At 39.5% G+C, this 11,284-nt stretch overlaps 2 protein-coding genes across 2 annotated transcripts in view; one reads left to right on the top strand and one right to left on the bottom strand.

The window, feature by feature from the left end:
- AGXT2 (alanine--glyoxylate aminotransferase 2) overlaps positions 1 to 5,135 on the top strand; it is a 12,584-nt gene extending 7,449 nt beyond the window's left edge. Inside the window, exons 10-13 of the mRNA XM_005426058.2 lie at positions 832 to 920; positions 2,372 to 2,521; positions 2,868 to 2,966; positions 4,449 to 5,135. Of these exons, the coding sequence (XP_005426115.1) occupies positions 832 to 920; positions 2,372 to 2,521; positions 2,868 to 2,966; positions 4,449 to 4,559 (449 nt within the window). The 3' untranslated portion in view covers positions 4,560 to 5,135. The remainder of the gene's footprint in view (positions 1 to 831; positions 921 to 2,371; positions 2,522 to 2,867; positions 2,967 to 4,448) is intronic.
- Positions 5,136 to 6,048: 913 nt separating this feature from the next.
- Positions 6,049 to 11,284, bottom strand: part of DNAJC21 (DnaJ heat shock protein family (Hsp40) member C21) — a gene marked incomplete at its 5' end in the record, with an annotated part of 12,416 nt that continues 7,180 nt past the window's right edge. The window contains 6 exons of the mRNA XM_031061141.1: positions 6,049 to 6,601; positions 7,618 to 7,693; positions 8,085 to 8,275; positions 10,141 to 10,180; positions 10,809 to 10,967; positions 11,207 to 11,284. The exon at positions 11,207 to 11,284 is cut by the window's right edge and continues 3 nt beyond it. Of these exons, the coding sequence (XP_030917001.1) occupies positions 6,437 to 6,601; positions 7,618 to 7,693; positions 8,085 to 8,275; positions 10,141 to 10,180; positions 10,809 to 10,967; positions 11,207 to 11,284 (709 nt within the window). The remainder of the gene's footprint in view (positions 6,602 to 7,617; positions 7,694 to 8,084; positions 8,276 to 10,140; positions 10,181 to 10,808; positions 10,968 to 11,206) is intronic.

Genomic DNA, 11,284 nt, shown 5'->3' with positions numbered 1-11,284 from the left:
CTGGTAAAAGAGCCTGGAAATCCTCACCGAATTCACTGTTTTACTGATAAATATACTGTGAATAAATAACCCGGCTGCTTGATTCCTACAAATGGCAGGCTCAGTCTAGGGAGGAAAATCTGTAGATAGCAGGTGAGAGCATATGTTAGAAATTACTTTCAAAATTAGTTTTGTTTTGGTATCTGCTAGGCAGTATAGTTTTTGGAAATACTCATATTTTGCACAGACTGCTTCCAGGAAATCTTGCTGTGTTGTCTCCAGTAGAATCATAGTTGAACCACAGCAAATGAAATTGTTGTTACAGTAACAAATGTTTAAAGCAATTCAGTACAGTTACCAAACAAGGTAGAGGAGGTCACCAAGATGATCAGAGGGACAGAGCACCTCTCCTAAGAGGAAAGGCTGAGAGAATTGGGATTGCTCAGCCTGGAGAAAGCTTTGGGGTGACCTATTTTGGCCTTCCAGGGTAAGAAGAATGGAGAGGGACTTTTTAGAAGAGCATAGAGTAACAGGACAAGGAGGAATGGCTTTAAACTGAAAGAGATTAGGTCTAGATTAGATATGAGGAAAAAAACTCTTTACTGTGAGGGGTTGAGACAGTGGCACAGGTTGCCCAGAGAAGCTGTGGGTGCCCCGTCCCTGGCAGTGCTCAAGGCCAGGCTGGATGGCGCTTAGAGCAACCCAGTCCAGTGGAAGGTGTCCCTGCCCGTGGCAGAGGGTTTGGAACTGGATCATCTTTAAGGTCCCTTCCAACCCAAACCATTCTGTGATTCTATGATTCTGTGATTCTATGAATGGAAGGAGTAACCAGTGTTGTTCTTTTTCTTTCAGAAATTGCAAGTTCCTTGGCTCAAAACCTTCACTTTAATACGTTTGGAGGAAACCCTTTGGCCTGTGTAGTTGGAGCTGCAGTTCTTGACGTAGGGAGAACATTATATTAATTTATCTGTACCACAAGATAAATTGTATCAAAAGATGAAAGTTGCACATATAAGTTTCTATGTGGGCAATTTTTAAAATAACTGAGTGAAGTGCATAAACATATGCATGTATACGTGCCCCAGCATGTCCCATGCACAGGAAAAAATCCTGATTAATTTAATTGCAAAAATTTTCAGATCTCTAGAAGGAGTAGGAGCCCTATAATTATGACTTCAAAATCCTCTTTATCTCCCTTGGGCTCTCTACTTTGTTAATAAAATTGTAGGAGAGAACTTACTCAAAAGCCTTAGCTAATTCTTTCATAGCACTATACAAATCCACAGCTAAGAAAATCTATTTTCTGGCATACATGTTTAGCAAAATTTTAGGCTTTATGCTTTATGCTTACTTTATGCTTTTACCTTATGCTTAAAAAAACTTTGATGACCAGACAATTACAAATACCTAAGATCAAAAATCCTTCTGGAAAAAAAAAATTACCTCATGAAAAAGAAAACACAAAAATGTGCAACATATTTCACTTATTATTCAGTAGAAAATCAGTCAGTGGGTAGTAGGTCACTATTACAAATCAATTTGTCTTGGTTATGCACAGAACATTCATTCCTGAAGTGCACTTCATTACAGTAGGCACTGTTTCTATTCATGTTACTTTCCTGAGTGGTTTGGGGGGTTTAAGCTATTAATAAGATGGATGATTGTATAAAGAACCCATGTTTTGGAGTTTTTCAACTCTGAAATAACTTGGAGCCTGGCTCTGAAATAATTCCAAGGAAATTGCTGGAGTCAGGAAGAATAAAATGGAGTTGAAAGAAAAAAACAAAGTAGAAACAACCACTTTATCTTCTGTAATTATTTTTAAATATAATTTTTCTAAATGCAGATGCATTAGGTTCATCTAATGGTTTATGTGTAGGTGCTGTATGTGCCTGCAAATAAGAACTCTGATTAAGGAGGACAGCATAAAGAATGAAGAAAAGATTATTATTAAAAAACATGTTGTTGCTAAATATAATATAGTATTCAAGCTGTTCCCTGCCTAGTACACATAGATACGCCTAGTCAAATTGTATTCTTCTCATGATACTGAAAAAAAATTAAAATATTCTGGTAAGATTTTGAAAATAATCCTTCTGGTCAGGTATTTTCCAGTTACGAGTACATGTGAGCAAGAATTACTGGATTAAATGTAAACGTTAAGAAAAATGTGAAAAGTGACACAGAAACATGAAAGTATTATGTGCAACTGTATTCTGATGCTGTGATCATCACAGCAGTGATGTGATGAGTTCTTTTAAATATGAGCAGTGAGGTAGTCAAGGAACATAGCAAGGAAGTGAGGTAAATATAGTGACAAGTTCAATGGGGATTAACAGAATGTGTTGAAAGCTTTTCCTGCAACACTGTCATGGTACTTAATTTTAACCAGGCTATTGAAGAAGACGGTCTACAAAAAAATAGTGAGGATGTGGGAACATACATGCTGCTGGAGTTGGCTAAACTACGGGATAAATTTGAGATTGTTGGAGATGTCCGTGGCAAGGGACTCATGATTGGAGTAGAAATGGTGACAGATAAGGTTAGTGACTTCTTCATTCCTTTCAATTTACAGTGCCATTGAAGGTTTTGTCACATTTTATTTCAGTTGAAATAATAGAAATATTTCCTGTTAAAAAGCAGACAGTGCAGTGGGAAAACACTGCCCTGGCTAAAAATGAGCCAGAATATTCCATCATTCAGCTATTTCACAAGCTTTGAGTAAACAGTGACATGCACCTTAACTGCATAGGCTCATGACAGCAGGTAAGTTATGCAGCTAACATTTTCAGCTAGAGTTGGGATTTGTTGGAGAGACTGGAATATACATCTTTGTCACAGAACTAATTTAGAATATCTGAGTGAAGTTTAGTATTTTCTTTCCTCAGGACAGCCGACACCCTCTTCCAGCTGAAGAAATCAATCAGATCTGGGAGGACTGTAAAGACATGGGGGTTCTGATTGGCAGAGGAGGGCTCTACAGTCAGGTACTGAACCTCTGGTTATAAATAAAGCTTATTTTCTGTCCTTGTGAACTACATCCCTGCTTCCCTCAAGTTAATTTAGTTTAGTAAATAGATTAGAAAATGTATACTCTTAGGAGCCATCTCTGTTTAATACTGCTTATTTTAAAACTGGGCAGGAACTATATGATTCTTTTCAAATATTCTGAACAAACTCAAAGCTTGGGTTTTCCTTCAGAGGGACAACTTCCCCTAGAAAACCAAGGTATGCAAGGTATACAGTCTATGCAATGTAGAAGAACTTAGCAATACTCAGGACCAAGTCTTTGCACGGTTTAGGTCATCATCTGATACATCAGTACAAAACTAGTAGTTCTTTGAGTGTGGGAAGCTGGTAATGTTCTAATTCTATGGCAATTAAAGGAAAAAAAAAATTATGTTGACAGCAAGTTCAGCAACAGCACAGAAGAGAGAGCTGGATATGAAGGCCATCAGCCGTCACACAGCAGCTGACAGTGTACTCCATGCTATAGCCAGGACACTGCACCAGCTCCCTGCAGCACTCAGTTAATGGCAGAGAATTGCCTCAGGGCTGGCCCCTCAGTGAAGCCCTCTGACATAGAGGAGTCAGCTGCCATGTGAAATGGATGGAGGGTGGCTAAAATAAATCAGACACTGTGTCTGTCACCTCATCAGTCCTTCCCTAAGTCACAGACCAAGAGGCAGGTAACGAGCTGAAGCTCAGTGCAGTAAAATCTCATTCTGTCTGCTAAGAGGGCTGTTTACCTGGGAGTGTTGCTTCAGCAGGGGCTATGGGTAGGAAAGCCCATTACTCTGCTCCTCCTGTATTAAGTCCCGTGACGTGATGCCAGAAAAATCTGAAATTTAAGATTCTTACGGAAAATAAATACTCTTGGAAGCATAGATTAAACATTCAGATTTAAGAGACTTCATTCTTGACAAGTGTAGCTGTACATATTATGCTTCCTGATCAACATTTCTAGCTATAGCACCCTAACTACAATGTAGTATTTAGTGATTCATGCATAATGCATTCTCTTAAAAGCCTTTAAAAACAGCCTATAATAAAAAAGCAAATCGGCTTTGGGAGAGCCTGCCACTCTCAGCAGATACTACTTTTCCCTGTGGTAGAGCTGCAAGAAAGGAAAATACGTCTGTCTCTATTCTTTCTTCGTACAAATCCATCTGAGATTTTACTGTGTCTGCTGAAACAGAGCTGCAGACACGACCTACTCTACTTAGGTCTTTTGTGGAGGCAGTTAGGTTATCAAGAGGGGGTCATGAGTCAGATGCAATTCAGTGCAGTCAAGTTCAAAATTGCTCCACTTCAGAGTACATTTATCATAAGCCTCAGTGCCTGCACTGCTGTTCTCCTTTTTTCCTCACTTTTCTGGGGCGGGAGTGCTGACCCAGATAGGCTGCTTGAAACCATATTCTTTCCATACAATTTGAGCATTTCTTTTTCTTTTTGTTCTCTCTCCTCAGACATTCAGAATTAAGCCTCCTATGTGCATTACTAAGAGGGACGTTGACTTTGCTGTGGAAGTATTTCGTACTGCTTTACAGAGACACGTGGAAAGAGCAGCTGCAAAATAGATTTGTTTCCTTACATGAGAGGCACACACAATCCCTGACACTTGGAACCCAGACTGGGCACTAATCTACCCTGGAAAATAAAATCACAGTGTGACGATTACATGCTTATTCAGTATCATAAGAGCGTTCTGACTGATACAGTGTTCAACAAGGATATGGTGTAATCTGTTTTATAAAGCTACAGTTCAGTTCTACAGTGCTGATTTGTATGAACTGCACACCTATTTTGCCATTATCAAAAAAACCCTGACTGGATTAACAGGGTATCAAATGGAGAGGCAGGCATGTGTTCTTCTTTGCCCTGTGAAAATCCTACCAAAATCAGTAATTTTTAGAAAGAGTGACAGAAAGAGTTGGGAAAGAAATTTCAGAGTTAAAACTGTTTACCCTGCCTACAAGGACACATTGTAATTAGAGCATTACAAAAAGTTTGCAGACAATTGAGATGTTTCTAATTACAGTAATTATTTTTATCATGGGGATAAGAAATCCAGTCATTGCTCTCTCCAAAATACACTTCTCTTTTCCTCTTGCTGCTTTTGGGATTGCACAGCACACCCATTAATCATTTTGTAAAGGTGCAAACTCTGGAAGGTGAAATAAAATGTTCTTTCTTACATAATCACTTTTTAATGTGTAATGTCATTGCTTCCTTCAGTTTCTAATAAAAAACAGATGTTGTGGACAGTCAGCAAGAACTGTACATTTATCATTTTACTTTTATTTCAATTTTAATATTGGAAAAATTCCTTGACCCAGTAAAGCACCATGTCAGGTTGGGGGTAGGAGATTATTCTGCCACTACGTCAGAGGAACTTTGGTAACAGAGCAACAGTACCTCTCCAAATCTTACTCCAGGGGTCTTAAACAATATTGTACAGCCTTTGCTGAGCACTGCCTTCTCCTACTCCATTCGTAACTCCTGTGTACAAACCAATTCCACTCCAAAATTAGGTATTCGTTATCCCACCTTTTTTTTTCCTACTGAAGATCAGGCAGATTATGCCTTTAAACAGAAGCATAGTGCCTTTCCTTAGAAATCAGAACGAATTAATTCATTCATGTTACTCATTTATTTCTCCCTCACTTATTCCAGCAAGGCTGTTCCACTACACTTTTTTCCCCAACTTCTGCCATGGAGGTAGATGTAAAAAACAAACAGGAATTGTCAAAACTGGTTAAACAGCTTTGTCATCTAACTTCTTCCCTTCTGTCTGCTGCTTATGTAATTAAGTAATTTGAGGGTGGCAGAAGAAAAGCCCGTATCTTGGCAGTGCTTCATATTTGATAGAGGATCAAGAATCAAAGAATATTCTAAGTTGGAAGGGATCCACAAGGATCATCAAGCCCAGCTCCTAAGAGAATGGCCCATAGAGGACCAAACCCATGACCTGGGTGTTCTTAGAACCATGTTCTCATCAACAGAGCGTAGGCCCTGCTACTGGCTACTCACCCTGAGCTGAGCCCTCTCAAAAGAAAAGCAACAGCACATGTGTCAAAATAATTTATTATTTCCTCTGTGTGGAAATAATCCATGCAGGTTCTACAGGAACACAGGGCGAATAGCTTTGAGTTACTATTTCCCCACCTATGGTGTGAAAGCTGCTCAGGGTACAGGGCTTTAGACAAGGTGGCCTGGTGGAAGGAACATCCACCACTGCCATGACACCAAACCATTCTATGATTAAAGGAAGGCTTTTAAGAACAGAAGAAAGCACACAGTCTTCCACAAGATAGTATTCCTTGTATGCATCTTCATTTTTCTCCTACATTGGTACTCGCCTTCTTTGTTTAACTCCAGACACAGGCAGTGTGCATGTTTCAGTTTTTTCAGAGTGTTAATGTACAATTCTGAAGACTGTCACTATAGCAAAGTTCTATCTGTTTTTACGTTTCTCTTTTTTGTTTTTGGTGTTCACAGCTCCATTTACAGTTGGTGTTGTTGTTGCTCTTGCATGTCCTGTGACTTTCAGGTGTTCAAACAATTTATTTCGGGATGGAAATGCACAGTTGCAGGTTACACAGTGGATAGGAATTTCACTCTACAATGAGAAAAAAACCCCAGAATGCTTCACATTCATATTGAATATATCATCAGTATAATACACCAATTTCCTGCAGTTTCTTCTTGGCAATGAAGCAGGAATAAGCTGTTTGTTTCTAACATCAAGACTTCATTGTTCATTACCAATTAAGCACATATTTTTTAAAAAATAATTGCAAATATAACTTCATTATATTTCAAACTGCTTTAAGTAAAATCAAGAATGGAAGCATTGCAAATCTAAGTAAATCTTTACTGTTCAAAGTAAAGGATAGTTTTGATCTCACCTGACCATACAGGTAATGCTTTGGGCTCCGAGATGCAATGAATTTAGTATGTCTTAGCTGTAGTTACTACAAAGTTTTGCTCTCTGGCAAGCATCAATATTGAGAAAGATGCAAAAAGTACTGGTCTGTCACCTGCTGGGTGACAACAGCTCTATCCCCAGCTGTTTAATTTATTTGAACTGCCTTGCACATAGAGCTTCACCATCTCTTCTAGAAATGAAGCTGAGTCCTGTATTTCTCTGTAAGGACAAGAGCTGAAGTCTCAGTTCTATCAAAATCACAGGGGTAGAACTGGTGGACTGGAGGTGACCAAAAAACAGCCTTCCTTTAGGTAGTTATATGACCCCCACCTTTTAGCCCACCTGTAAAGACAGGCTGAGAAAGATGAAGAGAAGGCTCCAGGGAGAACTCATTGCAGCCTTCCTATTTCTTAAGGGGGCTTACATAAAGGAGAGAGAGGGGCTTTTTATACAGGCACAGTGACAGGACAATGGGCAATGGCCTTAAACTGACAGAGGGCATGTCTAGATTACATATTATGAAGAAATTCTTTACTGTAAGGGTGATAAGGCATTGGCATAGTGAAGTTGTGGATGCCTTATCCCTGGGAAGTGTCCAAGGCCAGGCTGGATGGGGCTTTGGGCAATGTGGTCTACTGGAACTAGATGATCTTTAAGGTCCCTTCCAACCCGATTCTATTTTAAATAGCATAAGTAATTTGACATACCATTGTTGAGCTCTCTGAAGACACCTTAGCAGACTTTTTTGCTTCCTTGGCTTTTTTCCCTTTAGGCTTAGTGCTGCTAACAGACAAAGAGGAGCTAAAATCAGTGCACAGGAACATTTAGCATTTACAAGCTTCTGATGTTTTTCAGTTTTCAATAACTCTGCTGCTTTCCCCTGTTCTTGCTTCCCGCAACAAAATGTAAGTGCATCCAGAAAAAAAAAAATAATTTATACAGTCAATTGTTAATCTCAGAATGTTGAATCAGCTCCTAGGAAGTGATATGGCAGCAATCTGCAGTCTTCACCTCCAGAGAAGTTCCTACATGCTTTGTTTAGTAGCATATTTATTCAAACCAGTTTTGGTGAGCAGACCCCAGAGTCCACATTTGAGAGTAAATCTCTCCTTGTTTGACAATATCAAACATGACACAGAATGACACAGTGACTGTAATGTTGCAACCAACACACCTTTTTGCTTCACTTTTTGTTTCATTCTCTTGGCTGACATCATCTGTAATGCCTGTGTCCTCTGACACAGCACATCTTTGGCCATCGTTTACCAACTCTTCTGTTGAGCCACTGTCCTTCTCCATGCTGGGCACGTCCTTTTGTTCAACTGTTTCTTCGTCAGCACTTTGATCAAAAGAGTCCTCATAGCTCTGTCCAAACAAAAAAAATCCAAGTTAAATATGTTCAGTTCGTTAGTGACTATGTTTATAGTATTATACTCATTTACCTCAAACATGGGTGGGTTGGGAGGAGAGAAAGCCATGGACCCTCTTAATTTTACTGTGTGTTTTCAGTGAGACTGTAACATGTAAAACCTTAGTTCTCCTGTTTTGAAAGATGAGGCCACCTGTGGTGAAGGGAAGAAACACCAATAAAACAGCCTCTGAAACTACAAAAGCTACCACAGTAGCTTTTAATTACACACAGGGTTCATCCTGTCCTGACTACCATTTCTTATTTCACAGGTAGTGGCTTATAACTTTGCGAAGGGTTAATTATTTAGACTAAAGTTTTCTGTGCCAGACAACTGGATTAGGACACTGGAGCCAAAATAACTGAGCTGACTGAGATTAGGTAGACACACTATATTTTCCTTCCCTAGCAGATACTGGCAGCTTTTTCCATGTGCCTGATTAGACTCAATACATGGTCTGGCAAAGTATCAACTCCTGTCTGAAGCAGAACAGCAAAGCCTCCAAAAGCACAATAACAAATTTGACCTGACACCACATTAATGGAACTCTTACCACCTCTAGCGCAAAGTCTCAGCTACCTGAAAAAAACTTGGCTAATCCTAACTTCAGGAAAAGAAAATAAAACCCACAGAGATTCCCAGTACTCCACAGTGTTTGGCAGAGGATGGAGGTGAGGATTTCCCAGCACAAGACTGCAGCCTGAGCAATGCAAGAGCGGCACCTACTGTCCAGGCTGCAGCAAACTGATGGAACAGAGCCACGGTGACTATGTGCCACCTCTGCAGTGAGAACAGACCTGCTGGTCTCAAACAGAGGAGGAAAGAGTTAACTGAAGCCTCACGGCCTGCACAGAAACATGAAGGTCCAGCCAATACTCTGACTATGCAACTGCACCAGCAAATGTGAAGCCAGGAAGCTTCAGCTACTTGAAAGTCTCAGAAAAGTTTCTTAAGAACAAGAGACAATGATGGAGTGGAAGAGGGCAGAAAAGGTGAACAGAGAATAGGAAATTAGAGGGGAAAGCGTGGAAGAGGCAGGACCTGGTACAGACAGCTCAATGGAACAAGGCTAGGACTGAGGAGTAAGTACTTGAAAAGGATGAAGTTTGAGGAAGGCAGACAGAGGAGCATGCTGACTAGGACACCCTGGCCACTCAAGTCTGAAACAGTTTGCTCTTGGTGAATTTCACCTGCTGCTGTCAGCACAGATCTGTGATACACACACAGACTCAGATCCTGGAGTACAACACACTCCAGGTGTTACTTTTGTTTGCAGTTCAGGAGCAAGGTGGAATGGATGTGTTCATTCCAACAGCTACAGTGCCAGCAGAAAACCAATACTGTGGCAGTCTTTTTGACCCCCTCTAAATTAGAGATTAAAAAACAACACATTATACCAACTCCTACAACTAAAGCCAGAAGTGACCACCAAGTTGAGCTCTTAATGCACCAAGGCCACTACTGGTCTTACTGACCAATTCCTTGCACTCTCCCCATCTGCCCGTTTCCATCTGCTTTTCTTATACTTCAGACTACAGCTTTTTTACAGTCAGCACCACATATTAGCATCTGCACTAACAGAATGAAGTTAGGTCTATAATGTTATTATCATAAAATATGATTATAATAAGTCTAATAAAAGTTATTCTGGTGGCAAAAAATAATTTAAAATATTTTTAAATAGTTTTAAAATTCTGTGGAGTTTCAAGTTCTCCTATTCTGCAGGACAGAGAAATAATTTGTCAGGAGTTAAATGCCAGTTTTCGGTTTCTTAAGAAAACTGGGTTGTAAAGTTCCCAGAGTATGATTATGACTACATACCTTCATTGTTTTCTGCTTCTTCCTTTGTTTCTTTGAGAGTCTGTAAAGATAATTTTAAAATTACCTTTTTTACAGAAAACCCCCAAAACCTAGGATTTTTAAAAAGATATCAAGCTATACTTTTCCTTTATCCTCTTAACATGGTATTAGGTAGCCACAAAAGAAAGTTACTCATGCCAGAAATAAAACAACAGGTCTCCCAGACTACTCACTGCATTTAGTAAAACATTTGTTCTGTTCAGACTGAACCCAAAGATACTAGTGAGATAGTTGGGATTATGCTCTGGCTGTTTAAAAAATTAAGCTGTGTAACAATTCTGATTTTGAGCACACTCGTTTTCCATTTATTGCCAGCAATCAATTGACAGTAAGTACCAAATCAATAATCACTAGCTCTGTGGAACTCCCTCTGCTTGAAAAATAGCAAACCCTTCTTTTCCTTAACATATAACATTAGGCAGCAGAGAAAACATAAGTCTGTTGTTTTATGGCACTCGAATATAGTCAGGCAAAGGCATGTGTTCTACTGGAACTCTGATGCTAAGAAGTATTTCAAATTGCACTATACTGAGAGCAATGCAGTGGCAAGTCATCATGAGCTCCCTCTGAAGGCCACTAAGACTTAGTAAATCATGAGTCATGATAAAATTAAGAACAATTTTAAGTACTTCTGTTTGGGTATGTCTTCTGTTTCTTCCTCCTCTTTGGTCTGTATTCCATCTGCATCATCCGAAGACACAGCAAATTTCCCTTCCTCCTCTTCCAATTGCTGTCGTAACAGCGATACCATCTCTCGGTGCTTCTTTGATTTCTCATGATTCTTCATGCTGTGAAGACCAGATTTTTACTGCAGGTTGCTCTGAGCAAACATAGTTATATTTACATATAAATTAGCAACAGGCCCATTATCCAGCACTACTAAGTATGGGAAGTTCCGCACTGACAATGTTTTTACTGGAAAGACAACACTCATCATTATGTGAAGTAAACAATTCTATAAAATGCAATTTTAAATGACTTAAAATCCAACACCTCCACCCCCAAATCCCCAATCACAAATACTTACGCTTTCTCAGTTTTTAACAATTTGTCACAAGCAGGGCAGTACAGACCATCAACAAGTTCAGCTTCTTCAGTTTCATCA

This window comes from Geospiza fortis, unplaced genomic scaffold, assembly GCF_000277835.1.
Source record: "Geospiza fortis unplaced genomic scaffold, GeoFor_1.0 scaffold163, whole genome shotgun sequence".
NCBI classification, from domain to species: domain Eukaryota; kingdom Metazoa; phylum Chordata; class Aves; order Passeriformes; family Thraupidae; genus Geospiza; species Geospiza fortis.
The sequence above is the reverse complement of the archived record's forward strand: the minus strand, read 5'-3'. Positions and strand labels throughout refer to the sequence as shown.